The sequence below is a fragment of the Mesocricetus auratus genome, unplaced genomic scaffold (genome assembly GCF_017639785.1).
Source record: "Mesocricetus auratus isolate SY011 unplaced genomic scaffold, BCM_Maur_2.0 Super-Scaffold_100013, whole genome shotgun sequence".
In the NCBI taxonomy this organism is placed as follows: Eukaryota; Metazoa; Chordata; class Mammalia; order Rodentia; family Cricetidae; genus Mesocricetus; species Mesocricetus auratus.
The window spans coordinates 45314817-45337691 of record NW_024429196.1 but is presented as its reverse complement, the minus strand read 5'-3'; the positions used below and the strand labels follow the sequence as shown (position 1 = coordinate 45337691).

The 22875-nt window shown below is 41.0% G+C and overlaps 1 protein-coding gene across 6 annotated transcripts; it reads right to left on the bottom strand.

The window, feature by feature from the left end:
• Positions 1-2043: 2043 nt before the first annotated feature.
• Positions 2044-18667, bottom strand: Znf184 (zinc finger protein 184). Of its 6 annotated transcripts, none has more exons than XM_021223392.2 (6): positions 18649-18667; positions 17947-18151; positions 16565-16632; positions 12971-13097; positions 12397-12492; positions 2044-4143 (listed from the first exon to the last, which is right to left on the bottom strand). In XM_021223392.2, the coding sequence occupies exons 2-6, from the start codon at positions 17951-17953 to the stop codon at positions 2195-2197; spliced, it is 2247 nt and encodes a 748-aa protein (XP_021079051.1). In that variant the 5' UTR covers positions 17954-18151; positions 18649-18667; the 3' UTR covers positions 2044-2194. The 6 variants fall into 6 exon arrangements, with proteins under 6 accessions (XP_021079051.1, XP_012981129.1, XP_012981128.1 ...); XM_013125675.3 differs by lacking the exon at positions 18649-18667 and adding an exon at positions 18539-18646; XM_013125674.3 differs by lacking the exon at positions 18649-18667 and adding an exon at positions 18320-18458.
• Between the last annotated feature and the right edge of the window lie 4208 nt (positions 18668-22875).

The window sequence follows — 22875 nt, the reverse complement described above, 5'->3', positions numbered from 1 at the left end:
TTTCCAGGATACAAATTAGAAGAGAGCTCTTGGACTCCAGACCAACAGCTGGGAGGCCAGCATGGGACTGATCCAGAACCCCTGAATATGAAAGTCAGTGAGGAGGCCTGAGCAACCTATGGGGTCCTGAGCAGTGGATCAGTGTTTATCCCTCGAAAACTATTAGACATCATGTGTCCATAACACAAAGAGGGATGCTCTCTCAGCCTGGACTCTTAGGGGAGTGCCTGGACCCTGCCCTGAGTGAAATGACAGACTCTAGATATCACCTATGTGGAAGGAAGTGGGGATAGAGTGGGAGGTGGGGGGGATGGTGAGGGGGTGCGGGAGGAGGGGAGGGAGAGGGAACTGGGATTGACATGTAAAACAAGCTATTTAAAATTAAAATAATTAAAACAAAACAAAAAACAAACAAACAAACAAATTAGAAGTTAAATAGCCAGGGGCTGGAGAGATGGCTCAGTGGTTAAGAACACTAGCTGGTCTTCATGAGGTCCTGAGTTCAATTCCCAGCAACCATTTGTACATATTATACATAATAAATCTTAAATAGCCAGGCACGGTGGCACATGCTGTTAATCCCAGCACCCAAGATGCAGACAGGCAGCTGTGAATTCAAGGTCAGCCTGGTCTACTCAATGAGTTCTAGGACAGCCAGGGCTATATAATAGAGACTACGTATCAAAAAGTGAGCACTAGGGTTGGCAGATTTTTCTGAAGCTTGGGTCCCATACCCTGAGCCAACTAAAAATGAGTCTTAAGTGCAGCCTTTGTACTAAATCTTGTTTGTCCTCAGTTGTTAGGACTGAGTATCTCCAAATTCATAAACTGAAAACTTACCCCTCAATATGATATTAGGAACAAGTGTCTGGAAGGTTCAATCATAGACCACTCAAGAACAGGATTTTATAGAAATTTTTTTCTCTGTTTTCTGCCATAAGAACATACCTGACAATAACCAGACAGTGAGCCTCTCCAGACTGTAACCTCCAGAACTGTGAGAAATAAAATTCTGTTATTTAAACTATACCTGTCTATTTGTTATTGCAACCTCAAAATAAACGCCATGTGCAACCAGGACTGAACATATTGCAGAAGCAGACTTTTCTAGTTGGAACTCCTAGAAAAAAGATACTTTAAAGCTATACCAATTTTTGAGATACCAATTTTTGAGATAAGGATTCACTGTGCTGGTTGTGGTGGCGCACGCCGGTAGGATTTGCTGAAGGAGTCAGAGGCAGGAGGATCACGAGTTCAAGGCCAGCCTGGGCTACACATTAGCCAGGCATTATTGGCGCACACCTTTAATCCCAGCACTTGGGAGGCAGAGGCAGGCGGATCTCTGTGAGTTCGAGGCCAGCCTGGTCTACAAGAGCTAGTTCCAGGACAGCCTTCAAAGCCACAGAGAAACCCTGTCTAGAAAAACCAAAAAAAAAAAAAAAAAAAAAAAGGATTCATTGTACTGTCCAGTTTACTTTGGACTCCAGGGATTGTGACTCTCTCACTTCAGCCTAAGAAGCTGGAAATATAGGTACACACCAATTAACCTGCTGCTGCAGGCAACTCAGTTTGATTGTTTTTTTATGGTTATTTTTATTTAAGGACCAGTTACCTGAATAACATAAGTGCATGAGAACAGGAGCAAAATAAATTCCTAGTTACTGAAGCACAGATTTCTTCTCCTAGCAAAGCATGCAAAACCCACACACATTGTAGATCCAAGACAAAATGTGGATGTAGAGTGCAACCGTTTAAGAATATATTGTAAATATACAAAACTGACTAGAAAACTCCAAGCTTGCCGGGCGGTGGTGGTGCACACCTTTAATCCCAGCACTCGGGAGGCTGATGCAGGTGGATCTCTGTGAGTTCGAGACCAGCCTGGTCTACAAGAGCTAGTTCCAGGACAGCCTCCAAAGCCACAGAGAAACCATGTCTTGAAAAACCAAAAAAAAAAAAAAAAAAAAAAAACCTCAAACTGCAAGCTACTTTTCAAATCATCTCTCAATCTTGTTTCACCTCATTCACAAAAGAAACTTAAAGTAGCTTGCCACAATGTAGTTTAATGACATACTTGAATTAGTTCAGCCCAAAGGACTACCTCATGAGATAGGGAATATTAAAATACTTTAGGGAGTTCCTCTCCCCGCTCTGATTCATCACTATAAAACCAAAGTGAATACAGCAGCTACACTTATGATGTTCCTAGAGCAGCTATGCCAGGGTGCACTCTCTGGTGTTTGGTTAGAGCAGAGCGATACCTGAAGGCTTTTCCACAGTCATCACACCCAAAAAGCTTCTCTCCTGAATGAATCTTCTGATGCTGAATGAGGTATGTGCTCTGGCTGAAAGTCTTTGGGCATTCATGACAGTTGTAAGGTTTTTCTCCAGTGTGAGTACTCTGATGTTCAGTTAGGTACATGCTCTGGGTAAAGGATTTGTCACACTCATTGCACTTATAGGGCTTCTCTCCTGTATGAATTTGCTGATGCTGAGTCAGATGGGAGTTCTGGCTAAAGTTTTTTTCACATTTGTTACACTGGTAGGGTTTTTCTTCTGTGTGTGTTTTTTGATGTTGTGCAAGAGATGAACAGTGTCGAAAGGTCTTGCCACACTTGGGACATGAATATGGCTTTACTCCTGTATGAATTCTCTTGTGTTGTGTAAGGTGTATTTTCTGATTAAAGGCTCTCCCACATTCATTACATTTGTAAGGTCTTTCACCAGTATGGATTTTCTTATGCTGAATAAGTGATGAGCCATAGCTGAAGGTTTTCCCACATTCATGACACTGATAAGGCTTCTCTCCAGTATGAATTCTTTCATGCTTAGCAAGAGATGAACTCCGAATAAAGGCTTTCCCACATTCCTTACATTCATAGGCTTTCTCCTGGGTGTGAGTTTTCTGATGCTGATTAAGGTTTGACAGATAACTGAAAGCCTTCCCACATTCACCGCACTCAAAGGGTTTCTCTCGAGTGTGAATTCTCCGATGCTGAGTAAGGGATGAGCAGTAACTGAAGGCCTTTCCACAATCACTGCATTTGTACGGCTTCTCTCCTGTATGAATTTTCAGATGTTGAGCAAGGGATGACCAATAACTAAAGGATTTTCCACACTCTGCACAATCATAGGGTTTCTCACCAGTGTGTGTTTTTTGATGTTGAGTCAGGTTTGAGTGCTGACTGAAGGCTTTTCCACATTCATTACATTCATAAGGCTTTTCCCCAGTATGAATCATATGGTGCCGGATAAACGTTGAAGGCCCATTGAAGGCCTTGCCACACTCATTACACTTATAGGTTTTCTCTCCAGTATGAATTTTTTGATGTTGAGTAAGGTGTGTGCTCCTGGTGAAGGTTTTTTCACATTCTTCACATTTGAAAGGTTTTTCTCCTGTATGAATTTTCTGGTGTTCCATAAAGTGACCTCTCTGGCTGAAGGATTTTCCACACTCATTACAAGTGTATGGTTTCTCACCAGTGTGAATTCTCTGATGCTGAACAAGATGGGTCCTCTGACTAAAGGCTTTCCCACATTCATCACATTTGTAGGGCTTTTCTCCAGTATGAATTCTTTGATGTTGAGTGAGAGATGGACCCTCAATGAAACCCTTTCCACATTGGTCACACTTGTATGGTTTATCTCCTGTATGAATTCTTTGATGATTTATAAGGTTTTCACTTCGGCTGAAAGCTTTGTTACATTCATTACATTTATAGGGTTTTTCTCCAGTATGTGTTCTTTGATGGCGAATGAGAGCAGAACAATAAGTAAAAGCTTTACCACATTCATTGCACTTACACGGCTTCTCTCTTTTGACGGGGAGTGAATTCTGCTTAGCTCTTGTTTTCGTGGAAGTTTGTTCTAGAACTACTTCTGTTTCTGTCACAAGGCTTGAGCTCACACCGAGACTGTTCTCACAAATGGGGGCTGTTTTCTCAGTTATTTTTATTTCCTGTGGCAGAGTCTGTTGGTTTGCCAGAAGGTTCTGTAAACTTCCATCGGATTTCCACGTTTCTATGACACTGAAGCTGCAATCATCCCTTCTGTAATTGTTTATTACTGCCTTTGAAGACAGATTTTCTTCAGAAATGTCAAGTTCTAGGGGTGACACACTATTTTCAGGTCTTATCTTCCAGTCTGAAAGAAAATAAAATGCCAGTATTTTTTGGACAGAGCAAAAGAATATTGCCATTGTTGGAGATTATCTAATACTTTGAGGGTTCTCAAATACATAACATTATTTGGGAAGAAAGTAGAAAGAGATAAGGAGAATAAACTAAAACTCAAAAGAAAATCCTTACTTCAATTTCATAGACAGTCTCCAAGGACAAATAAGAATGACATTTAAAGTGATAGTTAAATTTTAAGAGGTGAGCTGGGTATGGTGTTACACACCTTTAATCTTAGCACCTGGAAGACTGATGTAGTACTACCACAATGGTGGCCTCCATCTCATTGCAAGTGACACCCTCCTTCAGTGGTCTAAGTATCAGCCTGACCCCATTGCTACAAGGTTGGCTACAGTCACTGAAGACTTTCGTCCACAACAAACCCCATGTAAATGTGAGTAGCACTGGCCATGTGGAATTCCATGTAAGACCATCATGACTACAGCAATCATAAAAATTCTTGCCAAGGAGGTAGGGTTAAGTTCAAGAAGTATGAGGACAGAGACAATGTCTCAGAAGAGAGAGTTTGGGTTTATTACTATCAGTGCAGCCCATGTGGAGTACAGTACTCCTGCCTGCCACTATGCCCACAAAGACTTCCTCAAGCATGGCACATTGCTTAAAGCATATGATCACAGCACTGCCTCTCTGCATCCTGACTGTGGCAGGTGATGATGGCCCCATTCTCAGACACAAGAGCACAATGGCTAAACAGATTGGGGCCAAGCATGCTATGATGTATATGAACAAGGTAGACACTATGGAGGGCTCATAGATAAAGAGAACTAGCACAGCTGAAGATCTAGAAGCTGTTCACCTTGTTTGGCTTTGAAGGAGAGGGAACTCCAGTCATTTCAGGCTCTGTGCTCTCTGTGCCTTTGAACAATGTGATTCTGAATTAAGTGTGAAGTCAGTGCAGAAGGTGTTGGATGCTGTGGACCCTTACATCCTGGTGTGTTGGGGAAGTCCTTCTGTGTATATGTTTGATTGGTGTAAATAAAGCACTGTTGGCCAATAGGGAAGCAAAATAGGTGGGACTAGGAGTCTAGGAGGATTCTGGGAAATGTAGTGAAGTGAGTCGTCACCATGAAGAAAGAACACAAGTCTGGTGTTCTCTGAAAGATAAGTCCTTAAAGAAATATATATTAGTAATTATGGGTTAATAATTAAGCCAGAGCTAGCTGATAAGAAATCATAGCAAACGGCCAACAACTTCATAATTAATATAGCATCCTGTGTGTTATTTGGGGGTTGAGACAGCTCAGTAGGGCCCAGGCATCTGGTGGGAAGAATACACGTTACACTGGTGCTCACCTGGGACCTGGAGAAACCCTTTCTATTACCCATAGAGTCAGTTTACTCTATTCCTGGCTGGGACACAGTGGTAAGAGGTACATCAGAGCATGGTATTTTGGAGACAGGAGATGTGTATGAATTGCTGGGATAAAACACATACATTCCCTCTGTGATGAAGGGCGTTGAGACGTTCCACAAGAGCTTGGAGAAGACTAAGGCAAGGGATAATCTGGGCGCTCTGCTCCAAAGTACAGGCATGAGGATCTGAGCATAGATTAGTCAGTCACAGCTAAGCCAGGCTCTACCCAAAAAGGGTGGAGGCCCATGGTTATATCCTCAGCAAGAGGAGGGTGGCCACCACAGCCCCTTTGTGTCTATTTTATGCCTGCCATGTTCTCTCTGACTTGGGGCATGGCTTATCATGCCTGGAGAGGACCTGAATCTCATCCTATGCTTGTGGCAGCCCATGTTCTTAAAGAAAGGCCAGCACTTCACCTTGCAACAAGGCCACTGGCACTGTACCCATCACTGAAACACCTGCCATGACAAAGGAGAACAGAATCTCAAATGGAGATGAGCTACTAAGGTTCTTGAGCTTAGGGCTGCCCTGGTCAGTATTTCTTCCTGTGGACACAAGCTGCCTCCAAGCAGAGTACAATGGAAATATCTGCTCACAAGAAGTGACTTGCCAATTGAGGTAGGCAAATAAACTGTTCCATGAATGTAGAAAAAAAATGTAAACAGAGACGACAAAGGATACAAAGAAAAGGATTGACTTTACAAGACGCAGTATGAATTGAAATTCCTCGTTAATGAACAACAAAGCAAAGGGTGCAGATGCAAACTCCAGACAAACAGCAGAGAATTAAGACTCATAAATAGCGAGGAAATAATTATTGTATGAAAGATAAAAAAATTCAAGTCTACCATTTTGGAATTTGGAAAAAAATGGAGGACTACATGGGTATAGGAGTGGAAGATGCCAAACGCAGCATGATAATAGGATGTCTATGTGTAAGACACAAAATTCCAGCTTAAGAGGAAAAGGAAATAGTTGAAGCCCACAGGAATGTGAATGAGAATAGGAAATAGGTGAGGAAGATCCTCAAGGGTGATAGAATAAAATACTCCTCCAGTTGCACTAGTAACAGGAAGGTAAGAAAAGACACTGTATTGTAAGTCCAGTCACAACTACAGTAAACATGAACAGAATGGCTGCCCACTATCTCCTCCCCATATCTCCACAGATAATGGGATAGTGTATATCAGTGTAGGTAGCCTCATAGTGGCAGAACTTCTTCAGCAAAACCACCGTCACTCTGGCACAGCTTTAGCAATGTGTTTCAGACATATGCTTTCACCAAAAGGAATAATACCCAGGGAAATGTGTTTGCATAGTAAATAATCATAAAGAATATCTTCTGAGGCTAAGGAAATAAATGCCTTAATCAATGAAGGTGCCTGCTCTGCTGGGCCTGACAGTGAGTCCAATCCCCATGACATAGAATAAGAGAACTGAGTAGTGCAAGCTGTCCTCTGACCTCCAAATAAACACATGCACCCCTACACACACACAATTTAAATGCAATAAAGGATATCTTCTAGATGTATTGTAGGGTGAAGCACATGAGGGTCATAGAGTCTTGTGCTGTTAAGAAAGAGAAAAGTGTTTGATAACCAATCACAAGTGTGAAATGTATGAAGGTAAAGTGATACCAACCACAACCAATGTTCACACAATGTCATATTCTCTATTCAACAACCAAGAGAATACCAAGGATAGGAATGAAGGATTAGAGAAAGTTCTAGAAGAACATGCTGATTACTCCTACAAGAGCTACCTATACTTTACTACATACAAAAACCTATGGGCACTGGCCAACATATTCCTATACTCAGTATGTGGCAAAGTAATTGAGGATGTTGATAACCAGCTCACAAAAAAAAACCAAGCAGACCAGTGAGAAAAAACACACATCAGGGTTACAGGTCTCCAAGACATCCTCAGGAAGGAGGCAATGGGAGGCTGGAGAGGTAGCTCAGTTAAGACAACTTAATATTCTTGAAGTGGGCCTGGGTTTGGTTCCAGCATCTATATAGTGGCTCATAATTGCCTGAAACTCCAGTTCTGGGGTATCTGACACCCTCTTCTGACCTTTGTGGACACCAGGCCCTGAGGTGGTAAAGAAGCATACATGTAGGCAAAACACTCATAAACAGGCCGGGCGTTGGTGGCGCACGCCTTTAATCCCAGCACTCGGGAGGCAGAGGCAGGCGGATCTCTGTGAGTTCGAGGCCAGCCTGGTCTACCGAGTGAGTTCCAGGATAGCCTCCAAAGCCACAGAGAAACCCTGTCTCGAAAAAACCAAAAAAACAAAAAAAAAAAACCAAAAAAAAAAAAACCACTCATAAACATAAAATAAAATGTCTAAAAAAAGAATTGTTGATGCTGAAGATAGCTTAGTGGTTACAAACACTGGCTAGAGTTCTGGGTTTGATCCCTAGAACCAACATGAGGTTCACAACTATTTTTACCCCAGTCCCAAGGAACCAATGCTTTCATCTGAACCTCAAGGGCAGTACATGAATGTGGTGGCAGAAATACATGTAGGAAAAACACACATACAGACAAAATGTAAAAACTGTTATCCCCAGAAAGTTATCTTTTCAAAAATTTCAAGACAAGCATGTGGTAGTTTGAAGTAATTGGCCCCCATAAGCTCATAGGGAGTGGCACTATTAGGAGGTGTGACTTTGAAGTAGGTATGGCTAGGTATGACCTTGTTGGAAGGTCTCCTATGCTCAAACTACACCTAGTTCAGTTTACTTCCTACTGCCTTCAGGTCAAGATGTAGGCTCTCAGCTCCTTCTTCACACCATGTCTGCCTGCATGCTGCCATGTCCTGCTATGATGATAATGGACAAAATATCTGAAATTGTAAGCCACCCCAATTAAATGTTTTCCTTTGTATGAGTTGCCATGGTCATGGTGCCTCTTCACAGTGATAGAAACCCTAACTAAGACAAAGCACAACCTAAAGCAATTATGATACTGCAGAACACACTAAAGGGATACAATATGCAAGAAAAGGGGAAGCAGCACAAGAGTACATGAAACAATACATTTTTTCATGACAGGAACAGATGCACAAATGGGAGTCAGGAACTCCAGGTAGGGGACAAAGAAAAGAACTATAGCAACAATCCAGTCAACCAGAACAACCAATAAAACCATAGGACATTGTAAACTCTCCAATAATAACTTCAAACACAAATGGCCTCAACTCACCAATATAAAAAATACAACTGACTAGATTACAAAACAAGATCTATTTGTTGTCTATTAGAAACATACTTTCCTTTCAGAGGCACTCATAAGCAGTTTCCAAAGGATGGAAATCAACCTACCAAGCAAATACAAACTTTTCACTTCCTCTGTAGATTAGATTGGCTTCAAATTCAGAGATCAACCTGCCTCTGCCTCCCAGTGCTGGGATTAAAGACATGCACCACCCCCACTACCACTTGCTAAACAAATGCAAACTTACATTAAACTAGCATAGCCATTCTGATATTGGATAAAGTAGACCTCAAAATAGAATAGATAAAGAAGGCCACTGCATTAATTAACAAAGGCAATATATTAAGGAGATATAATATATGTTTGGGTTCCCAGTTTAATGTAACAAATACTAAAAGGGACGAAAGGTCATATAGGTCTTCATACAGAAATATGGAAACACTTCAATAATCCACACTCATCTTTAGGTATGTCTTCCAAATTAAAAAAAATCACCAAAGAAACTTTCAAGCTAAATTAGACCTTGTATCAGTTGGCTTTAGATCTCTACACAATTCTACCCATCAGACACAGAACGCACATTCCATTCAGCAGACCTTGAAATCATCTTAGAGGCCACAAGCAAGTCTTAACACAAAGGGATCATAATTAATTCATTGTATCTCATCATGTCATAATGGAATAAATCTGGAAACCATCAACATGAGAAGCCACAGAAACAACATAAATTCTTGGAGACTGAACAAGACACTTGTGAACAAACAGTTGGGTCATTGAAGAAATCAAGGAGGAGGAAATAAAGAACTTTCTAGAATCAAAAGAAAATGATAGCACAATTTACCAGAACTTCTACTTCTTGGATAGGACTAAGGCAATTCTAAGTTCACTGCCCCCTAAAAAAAAAAATCAGAGGAGGGGCATCACACATGCATACCCACAAGCTGATATTCACACCCACACATAATTTAAAAGACAAATAGCAAACAAATAATATGATATACCTCAGTCTGTCTCTCTCTCTCTCTCTCTCTCTCTCTCTCTCTCTCTCTCTCTCTCTCTCTCTCACACACACACACACACACACACACAATTAAGTTTTAAAATTATGTGTATGGGCATATGTACGTGGGTACCTGAGTCCATAGAGGCCAGAGGTGTCAGATTCCTTGGATCTGGGGTTAAGGTGGTTGCAAGCTACCTTACGAAGCTACTAGGAACTGAACTTGGGTAGTCTGGAAGAGCATCAAGCTCTCTTAACCCCTAAGCCATCTCTCCTGCTCCCAACTTCAAGGTTCTAGAAAAAAATAATAAAATTAAATTAAAAAAAAAAACAGAAACCAAAAACAACAAGCTTTAGTAATTTTTTGTTAACTTGATATACGCTAGACTAATCTGGGAAGTGGAACTCTCCTTCAGCTGAGGAACTGCCTGGATCAGGCTGGCCTGTATACAAGTCTATGGGGGCATTTTTGTGGTTAACATTAACTGGGAGGACCAAGCCCACTGTGGATGTTGCCACCCCTGGGCAGGTGGTCCTGAGTTGTAGTAAAAAGCAAGCTGAATGAGCTATGGAAAGCAAGTCAGTGGTCCTCCATGGTTTCTGCTGTAGTTCCTGCTTCCAGCTTCCTATACTGTTTTGAGTTTCATCCTTGGCTTCTCAATAATGGACGGTGACCAGGAAGTTTAAGCTAAAAAAAACCTTTTCCCTTCCCAAGTTATTTTTGTCATGATGTTTATTACACCAATAGAAAGCAAATGAGGACACAGGCCAAGCCAAAAAGCACATGACTAGAAATAATGATTATGACTGAAATTAATGAAACAGGAACTTAAAAGGACAATGTATAAGTCAAAGAGTTAGTTTCTTGATGAGATAAATAGATTGACAAATCTCAAGCCAAATCAACAAAAGAAACAGAAGATGCACATTTGCAAAGTTAGAAATTCAAAGGAACTGTTTACAAAAGACACCAATGAAATCCAGAGGATCGGGGCTGGAGAGATGGCTCAGTGGTTAAGAGCTGTTCTTCCAGAGGACCTGGGTTCAATGCCCAGCACCCACATGGCAGCTCACAACTGTCTTTAGCTTCAGTTCCAGGGGATCTGATACCTTCACACCAATGCACATAAAATAAAGTTAAATAAATTAAAAAGAAGAAGAAGAAAAAAAAAAAGAAATCCAGAGGGTCATTAGGGAACACATTGAAAATATATTCATAAAATCTAGAAAACGTTAGGAAGGGATAAATCTCTAAATGCATGTAAGTTAGGAAAATGAAGTTAAGCAATGTTTGCAGACCCATAACAGTAACAATATTGAGACAGTTATTAAAAGCCTCCCCACAAGGAGAAGTCTAGGACCAAATACACCTATTGCTGAATTATACCAAACTTTAAAGGAAGAGTTAACACCTATCTTTTCAAACTGTTCCACAAAGCAGAAAAGAAGGGAAATACCATCAAACTCATTTTACAAAGCTAGTCTTACTCTACTATCAAACCAGATAAAGACAAAACAATAACAAGGTATAGACTAATTCCCCTGATAAATATAAGTACAAAAACTTGGAACAAAATACCTGCTAGCCAAATTCAAGAACACATTAAGATCATACATAGCAACCACACTGTTTTTTATGCCAGGGATGCAAGGCTGATTCAATATATACAAATCTGGGAATAAAATAAGACATAAATAGACTAATGACAAAAACCACATGGTCATCTCAATAGATGCAGAAAAGGCATTTGAAAAAGTTCAACATTCCTTTTCCATGAGTCCTCAAGAAACTTAGAATACAAGGAACATAATGGTGTTGCAAATGTCCATTTCATCTTTTTTTCTTCTTTTTGGTTTTCTAAACAGGGTTTCTCTGTGTAACAGCTCTGTAGACCAGGCTGGCCTTGAACTCACAGAAATCTGCCTACCTTTCCCTTCTAAATGCTGGGATTAAAGATGTACACCACTACTTCCTGGCTATGGTTTCATTTTCTCTATGGATGAATAAATCTCCACTGTATAGATATATCACATCTATCACATTTTCTTTATCTATTCCTGTGTTCATGGGCATCTAGACTATTGTGACTAGTATATCAAAAAGTGACTAGGTTATTTCAGAGTCAGGACCTGAAGAAATTCCTTGTGCAGTTTGGAAACTGATGACTTAGAAGAAAACTATTCAGAATCTCAAGGACAGAATGATAAAGTGACAAAATATGAAACTATGCATGAGAGTAAGAAGAGAGTAAGTGCTTAAAAAAAAACGGCTGCAGGTGTGGAACTCACTTGTTTCCGTTTGGTTGGGAACAAAGAAAAGAATGAGAGCAAGTGTTGAGGGAAAACACCTTGGAATAGCACAAGTTTAGTTTGATGATGGCAGAGATGGAATCCTAAAACAGAAAGCGAGGGGACAATCCTGGGTCAAAAGAAAGTGGGAAGAGGGAATTCAGAGTGCAGGTTGAGAGGTCTGCTTTACAACAGTCAGGATGGCGCCTCTGAAGAGAATGTAAAATGGAATCTCATCTCACCACAGGAGATGCTCTGAGTGCACAACTACAGACTCACTTCTCACCAGGGTGGCAGCTGCTGTGTTGAGAGCAGTGTTGTCACACAATACTTACCTTCCATGGAACCAACAGGAATGCATGACTCCTCAATCCATGGCTCTGTCCCTTGTTCTAGCTGGGAAATCATATCAGGTTTGGAAACCTGGAGTCCTGCTCAGAGGGGGGAAAAAAAGGAATCTGTCTGCAATAAGGAAAAAGTTCTGTATCAGAATGCAATCTCACCACTCTGTTTCCAAGATATTCCACATGGGAAAATTCTGGTGGGATGAATAGCATGCCAGCTGTCATGAACAATGGGGCAACTGAGAAGCCGATCTGAAGAGAGAATGATTAGTCGGCTGTTCCACTTAATAAGGAGAAACTTTCCAAATTTAAAACTGTTGACTCCTAAACTAAGCACAAGAGATAATGTGCTTCCCACATCCCATCTAAACTTGGGGTCACCCTCATCTACAGAGACCAAGTGTGTACCTTCCTCCCCCATACCCCATCAAAACTTAGGGCTACCATTACCAACAGAGATGAGGTGTGCATTTACTATATAAACTTAAGGTTTCCCTTACTTACAGAGACCAGGTATATACCCTCTCCCCACTTCCTGATCTTAACTGGTGGGCATCACCCTCACCTATAGAGACCAGGTGTGTATAATTTTCCAATGTCACATCTCTGAACAAATCTCTTTGTGTAGGATCCAGGTGTCTCCATTCTTCCTGGGTGAAGTTCACGACAACATCCTTAAAGGTCACTGATTCCTAAAACATCAAGTATTCTATTGCTTAGCCTTAGGAAACAGATAAAATTGATAATATCCACAGAAAGGCAGGTAATAAAAGTGATACTAGTATGTTCCTAGGATGTCCACTTCAGGAAAATTTAAAATATTACTGTTGTGGAATATTTGTACACTGTGTAAAAGTGTATTGCTGTGATTAGTGCAATAAAAAGCTGAACAGCCAATAGCTAGGCATGAGGCAAAGGTGGGACTTCCAGACAGAGAGAGAACTCTGGGAAGAAGAAGGCCAGAGGCTGCATGGGCAGTATGGAAAGATGAGGTAACAGGCCAGAATGTAGATTAAAATAAATAGGTTAATTTAAGTTATAAGAGCTACTGAGGACTGACCTTGTATTAAATAACTGCCTGCTGCAGTTATTTATTCTGGCATTGAGGTGTGGGTGGAAGCCCTTGCTTGTTCTTGCTTGTTTTTTAATCTGATAAATCTATACAATCATTACTGAATTGTCTAAACAGTACCTGTTACAGTACTTTTTTGGAGCAAATCAAAGACCAGAACTTAAATTCTCATTTTAGAAATGGGATGAGTGGTAGAAAGACAGTTCTTAATGATGTGGACAGAACTCTCTCCACTGCAGTGTGTAGAAGTGTAGTTTTTCTCCGCCAACCGCTTGGGCTCTGCCACAGTTGCAGTCCCCAAATAACACACAGGAGGCTATATTAATTATGAAGCTGTTGGCCGTTTGCTTGTTTCTTACTGGGTAACCCATAATTGTTAATCTAAGTATTTCTCCGGAGAAAAGGGTCCAGACATCTTACTTCTCTGGCAGGCTACATTGTCTCCCTGTGTTTCTCTTTCCCAGAATCCTCCTTGACTCCCAATCCCACCTATCTTGCTTCCCTATTAGCCAACAGTGCTTTATTCAACAACCAATAAAAGACAGATTTACAGAATGGCATCTCCCATCACTTATCAGCAGAGTATGGGCAAGGCCCTAGGTTCAACCCTCAGCACCAAAAACCAAAAACCAAACTCTTCTTCCCTGTGAAAGGCTTAATTTAGGCATCTAAGTAAGCACTCAGTCTACTGACCAATGCTGCCCTTGTTCCTCCTTACCTCTGAGTTGTAAGACAGCAAATATTAGTACTATAACTGCCATCATTAATAACATATTTACTATATATAATGTGCAGAAATATCCCACAACTTTATGACAAAATGGGATGGATGAGGAGACTTACCCTATTACATGTTTCTTTGTTTGTGTGTGGGGTGGGGGGTTATTGAGACAGGGTTTCTATGAGTGACAATCCTAGCTGTCCTGGAACTCATTTTGTAGGCCAGGCTGGCCTCAAACTCAGAGATCACCTGCCTTTATCTCTCCAGTGCTAGGACTAAATGCATGTGCCATCACACCCAGCTGCCCTATTACATTTCAAAGTACATCAAATTGTAAAGTAACTGAAACAGTGCCATGTTATAAAATAAAATTCAATAAGAAGACGACAACTCAAAATAGGCCCATGTGTTTTAAAAGCTGCATAGGATTAAGAATTTTCAAATTAACTAAGATACGATGGATTAATCACTAAATTATACCATTACAATTAACTTGGCAAAAATAAAACTAAAAATAAAGTAAGACCTTCACATCTTAAAAACACCTAAGCCAGGCGTTGGTGGCGCACAGCTTTAATCCTAGCACTTGGGAGGCATAAGCAGGCAGATCTCTGTGAGTGAGAAACCCTGTCTCAAAAAACCAAAACCAAAACAATACAACAACAACAAAATACCCAGATATTCCTATTGGCTGAATGATAATGTTGTGGGGTCTCTGGTTTGAGAGACTGTCCTGCTATATAATTCTGGCTGGCATCTGCCTCTCAAGTGCCGGAGATCAATGGCCTGTGCTACCACTCGCAGTTTCACTTTGGATTTTTTGTCTCTATGGTTTTGAACAAACTAAGATTCTATAATTGATTATAGTAAAAATAGAAAACTAACATATATATTGAACACTTCACCCAATATAAGCAAATTTACCTTCCTATACAGCATTCTCTGGTCATCCATAAGGTGGCTCATTTTCTGAGCAAAAAAAGTCAAAATGAATCTTAGTAAATTTAAAAGGATTCAAGTCACGCAAAGGTGTTCTCTTGACTATGGATATGCTCACTAACTACTTGAAACATAATGATGTTTTTATGAACTTCCATGTACGTTAAAACTTGTCCAATTACAGATGGTCTGTGCATCTGTGGATTCAACCAACTATAGATTAAGTATATTCAAAGAATATACACAGATACTGTTTTTGTCACTATCCCCTAAATAATACAGAACAACTACATAATATTTATACTGTATTTACACAGTATTTACAATGCATTAGATACGTAAGTATCTAGGATGACATACACAGGAGGATGTGAACAGACTATATGCAAAGATTGTGCCATCTGGATCTCTGTGAGTTTGAGGCCAGCCTGGTCTACAGAGCGAGTTCCAGGACAGCCTCCAAAGCCACAGAGAAACCCTGTCTCGAAAAAAAAAAAAAAAAAGATTGTGCCATCTAAGTGAGGGACTCAAGGATCTACATGTTTTGGAATCAACTGTTAGGGGTTCTAGAACCAATTCCTCTAGGATACAGAAGAATGACAATATACTTTAAACACATGCTAAAAGTACTTATGTTGAAATTGGGAATAACTGGGGTGGGTGGGCTGAGTAAGAAGAGGAAACCTTCTGAAGGGAGGTTTTGAGGTTAATTAAAGTCCATGGAAAAAATTCCTTCCTTCCAACTAAGTTCTAAAGATAGATTTTTCCATCAGCTGTATCAGGTCATTTTTCCTACATTAAAATCTATTATGGCTCACAGATGACATAGAGAATAAAGCCTTTGAACTTCTCATTAGATATTAAAGATCTTTCATATTGACTGAACTCAGTTATTTTTTAATTTTCCAAAATAAGCCATTTCTTCCAAATCTTTGTGAATCTATATGACTGTTAGCAGAGCTTACCTGCACACCTCTGCTTATAACTTTCTCCATACTTAGACTCAGTTTCTCACTCCAATATTGAAACATCACTTGTGCTTCAGAGAATACAATTCCACATTGCCCAGGCAACTCTCTGTCCCTTGCAATCAACACACACCTCTCCATTCCCTCAGATCTACAGCACTCATTTCACCCTCCATAAATTTGTCAGTTTTGATTTTCATTGGCCAATTTACTCTATTCAAGTAAATAATTAAATGCTGTGCGTCTTCCCACCCCCAGCAGTAATACAAGATGCTAGGTAAGAGGTAAATGGTGAATGCATCCTTGAAACTGGAGAGGCACAGTGGGATCCGGTGAGATCACAGGACAGATGAGAGCCCAGAAAGATTTACCAATGAGGATTTGGGGGTAAACACACCTCCCAATAAAAGACGTATTATTCTGAGAAGTGACATGGCATTTGAGAAAATCTCAACTTACCCGTAAACTAGTTGATGGGAGTAGAGGATGTCCCTCGTGGAGACTGGCCGAGTCTGCAAAGGACAGGCCTAAGGAGGAAGAGGCAATGGTGAGTCTGACTATTCTGTTGTGGCCAGCAATCCAGACGAACTCACTTGTCTTCCTAAAGATAACAACCATATCTCCCCTTCCTTTATGTCTGAATTCCCCCAAGCCCCGAAAAGATTCAACTGAGTCCTCTGTACTGTCCTGAGTATGCTCAGGAGGAAAAAAACCACTGCCTTAAGATTCAGCTTTGTCTCTCTCTTTCTCTCTCTCTCTCTTTTGGTTTTTCGAGACAGGGTTTTTCTGTATTGTTTTGGAGGCTGTCCTCGAACTCTCTCTGTCGAGCAGGCTGGCCTCGAACTCACAGAGAACCGCCTCTGCCTTCCGAGTGCTGGGATTAAAGGCGTGTGCCATCAACGCCAGGCTTCAGCTTTGTCTCTTAATATTTAACCATTCACACTGATCATACAGCTAAATCTGATGTCTTCCTTAAGTGAGGCAAGACACTCCTGCTGTCTTTTCTCTGCTATACATAAAATGTCAGTAAACAGCAGGGTATGAAGGTACATGCCTTTAATCCCAGCACCAAGGAAGTAAAAACTTGTGGATCTCTGTGATTTATCGACACATACAATGGACACACTTGTGCAAACACACATACCTAAAGACATGTAGGCAAACATTCATACATATAATATAAAAATAAATATAAAATTTTAACAAAAGCGTTTGAGGGAAAAATAGTAACATATATTCCCAGGTATTTTTAAAAGAAATGTGATAACTAGGAAATGCTTTGTCAGAAGTCTAGAGACCTTACATGGACCTATCAAAAGAAATGAGGCCAGGCTACTGAAAGAGAACTTGGGAGGAATTCTAACAGCTGAATTCACAAGTAAGGGTAGCATTATGAAAGAACGGACAGTCTGTAGGGCTTTTAAGATCTACACAGAAATTACAGAAATAGGCACTTTGGGTAAAAGGAGCTAAAAAAACCAAGGATGTTGTTTGCACCCAAAATGGCCAGTTTAAGGCCGCACTTGCTCCGGCACAAGCTTGAAAAATTGCTCTCTGCAAGATATTCCATAAACTTATCCTTGTATTGACGAGACAGAACACTGTTTCCTTTTTTCCTGACTACAATTTATTATTCTAAAACGCAATTAAGAAAAGTATCAAGAGGATCATACATTCTAAGCTGCTGTTCCTTTTCAAATTCTCAAGTCCAGGGGACAGAATTAATTCTTCCAAGTCTCTTTCGGTTATGTAATTAGGTTTCTTTATCCTTAACCACATTGCTTCCTCCTCCCCCCTTTCCTCTCAGTTCGGCCCCCACCAGCGGGCTCTGTCCCCATTACCTGCCATCTCGGGAGCTTTTCGTGTTAAGCTAGAATTTAGACACGTGGATACCCAGGCAGCTTCAGTCTGGGGCTTGAATGTCCCGCTCCCCTTCCAGGGTGGGTGCCTTATGCCCTCCGAGGGTGGCCGACAAGGTACAGGATGCAGTCCGCGACTCACGCCTTACAGTCGCATCTTAGACTCCTACAGAGTAGCCAGGAGGTCCTATCCAGGAGCGGAGAGCACAGGGAGGGTTGGATTACTACAGAGAAACACGCAGTGGAAAGGGAGGGAGTTCCTCTGCCTTGTAGCAGCGACTCTACCTAGAGTCTGACTAGGCCCCCTCCACCTGGTCCGCGACCTCCTATTTCCCCCGGCGGAGGCCAGACACACCTGTTGCGGGACACACCAGAAGGCGGGCTGCCCCGCACCTCAGCTAGCCCGGCCCAGAACAAAGGAACAAAGCCTTGGGAAACGAGCGGGCACCGGCATCGCCGAGCGGAGGCGCGCCCCCTTCCCTGACTCCCCGGCTTTCTCCCGCGCAGGCTACATTACGCGGGCCCGCAAGGTGACGTCACGCTCCCGGAGCGCTGGCGGTTGCCATGGTGATACCTGGACTCCAGTCTAGTGACGCACTCTTTAGGATCCTGGATCCAGAAGCGTCGGATGGTCAGCAAACCTCAGTATACGAGCCTACGGCGTGAAACTGGCCAAATACCCACCTCTTTCCACGCCTACAGTCGGCTTAGCGGTCACTTCCGGTCGGGCATACCCTTCCCCTTTTTCCCCCTCCTCCCTCCAACACATAAGAGCGCCTTATCCGGGAGCACAAAGGACCACAATTCCCAGAATGCAACGCGTAGCGTTTCTGAATTACTTTTCCCGGGCTTCCACTAACGTTGCTGTCCGACCTAGTCGGTCGGGAGGTTAAACCTACCTGCTATTTGTGTCTGATTGCTTGGTTTGTGAGCAGAGGTAGTCATACTTCTCTTTGTAACAAAGATACACACACCTGCAGAGTTTTGGGTCGGGGATGTTGGTGCAGGGCCTTCAATTCCTGATCCACCTTCTGCACCTCCCAAGGGTTAGGATCTCCTGCACTGAGAATTTCAAAACCATTCCGCCCTACTTTCATTACCTGACCTGCATTCTTTATGTGATTTTTGTAGTTTTGAAAATATCTATCGTTACTTATTGAATTGTTTTTATGTCTTCGAAAAACGATCCACATTTTTTTTAAATACTAAAGGAAGCGGAAGGAGGTGGTGTTGCAGTATTTTAATGTTCTCTGCATATTTTTTTGCCTAGCACCTAAGGTGAATCTCCCGATGTGCCCATGACATACATAAAAGACTTCAACAAATAGGTTTTTATATTTCAAATGCCCATGCAACTAAAGGCCTCTGTATGTCCCCAGTTTTTTGATAGAAGGGCTAAATTGGCACCCTTCCTTGGCTGACAGCACCAGACCCGGAAATGTTAATGCTACACCTGAGAAAGTTAAGGAAAGGGACTGATATTTAGAGAAACGGTTGCAACAAGACATTAGATAAAAAGTAAATGCAAACGTAGTAAGCATGTTTGTTTTTTTAAGATTTGATTTTATGTCTGTATTTGTACATGTTTGTGAAGCTGGCATACTTCAGTGATGTTGGAGCCCCTGAAACTGGAGTTACACGAGATTGTGACTAACTGGACATGGTTACTAGAAACCCCTGAACTATCTCTGTAATCCCCAGCAAGTATGTTTTAAATGTGACAACTATTGAAGGCATATTGCAGAAAAATGAATTGCTGGCGAGGAACAATACAGGATACTCTATAAAAGGCATTTATATAATTTCAAAGAAAATGAAATTGAGTAAAAGAAAGGAATAGACACAAAGGACAGAAAACAGAAAGCTGAAGTGTGCATAATAGTCAGGTAGGAGAGATCAGATAAAAACCAGTTGTCAACACTTCCTGTGTGCCAGGCAAGGTACCAAGTATCTTGCATCTAGTAACTTAATTCTTTTTTTTTTTTTTTTGGTTTTTTTTTTTTTTTGGTTTTTCGAGACAGGGTTTCTCTGTGGCTTTGGAGGCTGTCATGGAACTAGCTCTTGTAGACCAGGCTGGCCTCGAACTCACAGAGATCCGCCTGCCTCTGCCTCCCAGGTGCTGAGATTAAAGGTGTGTGCCACCAACGCCCGGCTAGTAACTTAATTCTTGAGTTAAGCAATTAAGTGGAGATATTTTTCTCTAATTATTTTTACTTTACATCAATGGATATTAAGTAACAAATAGCCTGAGTAATTTGCTTGAGGTCGCATAGAAGGCAAGAAAACAGCACCGCTGGGTTACCATGGAGAGTTGATGACCAAGTGGCTGAATTAGAAGTTTACCTAAGGCCTTTTCAGAAATAAGTATTTTTATTTCTGAGGCTCTAAATATGGGAGGCAACTTGGGTAACATGAAATTCTTGGGTCACGAATTTTCCCTAAAACTTTTCATGTTTTCCCTGTTTCTCTGGTGTAACATAAGAAAGATAAAAAGCCTCTGGCTGTTCATAGTCTGTAAGTTTTGGGTTATTGAACTTTTCCTCTCTTGTTACCTTAAACTTTTGTCAACAGCAACAATCTAATTGTCTATGAAGTGTTTATTAATGAAGTTCAGGTTTTGTTCTGCTTGCACCAGAGATAGAACCCAGTGCCTCACCATGCCAGGGAGTCGATCTACCAATGAGCCTCCACACACATAGTCAGTGTTCTTTCTTAAACTCAGGATATACTTCATGTCTACAAGGGAGACTACAGTTATTGGTTAAGAGTGCTTGGGACCAGACTTCTAACATTGGCTTCCTTGCTTGCTGGCTAAGAACACCACTCAGGTTTTAGTCCTGGAAATGGGCCTCTGTTGAAATAAATATCTGGAAATATGAAAATGACTTTGGAATTTGATAATGAGTAGAAGCTGGAAGGATTCTTGAGTTATGTGACTAAATTCTTTTGAAAAGACAGATGCTATATCCGTTAAGTTCTAGCGATGGCTCAGATGGAAGTGGGAAGCATGAGAGAGAGAGCTATACCATCTATATTGTCACTAAAAGGATGATAGTCAAAGGCGTGTGTGTTTCCTAGAATGAAAAACCCACAGACTGGAAAGTGGGATTTGAAAAGTACTCACCTGTTAAAGTATTTGTACCAATAATACAAAAAAGAACTCTTAGGAGTAGAGGGACAGTGGTAGATTTGCTTAGTCCAGGTTTTGAACTCCAGCACCAAAGCAAAATAAGTTTATTCTTAACAGTGCTCAATAACAATCCAATTTAGAAGATAGGCCAAACCCCCAAAACTTTAAAGATGATATTTACAGAAGACAGAGATATGAAAAGTACTCTCCATCTTAGTTTCAGCAAAGTATGTATTACACACTTTGCTGATACTGCTTACCAGATACACACTTTGCTGATACTCCTTACCAGAACACTCAAGACCTAGGACATCGACAAGAATGTGGCACAAAAGGAACTCTCCATCACTCATAGCAGGAATGTAAACTGATACAACCTTTTTGGAGGACAGTCTGTCAATTTCTTATGAAACTATTCATACTCTTAACTTGGATCCAATAATTCTGCTCCTTAGTATTTACTCAAAGGAATAAAAAACTGACATTCAAAAAATACTTGTATATATGTTTTTAGTAACAGCACAAGAATGAACAAAACTGCTGGATATATGATTAGTGGAATATTATTCAGCAGTTAACAGAAATAAATTACCAACCTACAAAAAGCTGGGGGGGGGCATTGAATGGCGATTACTGAGTAAAATAAGTCACTCTGAAAAAGACCTCATACAGTATGATTCCATCTATATAACTTTTTTTTTTTTTTTTGAGACAGGGTTTCTCTGTATTAGTTCTGGAGGCTATCGGTCCAGCCCGGCCTCGAACTCACAGAGATCCGCCTGCCTCTGCCTCCCGAGTGCTAGGATTAAAGGCGTGAGCCACCACTACCCGGCTATATAACGTTTTTTAAAAAGGAAAGAGCAAGTAAAAATCACTGACTGCCAGGAATTTCAGGGGTAGATTGAGCAAAGGTGGGGGTGAAATATATAATAGTTTACAGTTTGTTTATGACAAATACTAATCCCAAAGAATGTGCAGCATTGAGCAAGCCCTAATGTAAACTGTGGTGTTAATAGTAATTTACCATTACTGACTTATCAATGATAACAAATTGCCATAGGAAAACAAGATATTAATATGCCAGCTGTTGGTGACTCGTGCCTTTAATTCCAGGAGGCAGAGGCAGGCGGATCTCTGAGCAGTTCCAGGGCAGGCTCCAAAGCAATACAGAGAACCCTGTCTCGATCCCCATTCCCCAGAAAAAGATATTAACAATAGTGAAATTTGGAGAAGAGGAAGAGAGATGGGTTATACTTAAAACTGCATTTTCCACTGATTTTTTTCTATAAATCTAAAATTGTCCTCTCCCCAAGTCTAGTATTGTAGAAATATATGAATGTAAAAGGCGCTTCTTGTAAGGTCATAAACGGAGGACAAATAATTAAAGCTGAGGGAATGGTGATCCTTTTGGTTAAATGACAGGCATTTGGTTGATGTGTATTATACTGTTGGATGGAAAATGGAATTTAAATATCTAGCCAAGAATTCCAAGTGAGACAGTTGAGAGACCCATCTCTTCTCCCCCAGGACCCTGTTTAGCTTTTTGTTGTTGGTGGTTTGGGTTTTGGTTTTCGAGACAGGATTTCTTCTGTCCTGGATATCCTCCTGTTTCAGCCTCCCAAGTGCAGGGATTAAAGGTGTGAGGCCCCACCGCCCACCTATTTAGAATTCTCTAAAGCAATTGAGATGTTATTTTTGTACTGGACTTAAGTTTTGGTTTTTTTTTTTTGTAAACACCCTTTTAATGCTTTCTGAAAATTATTAAAATCGGATGTTTGATT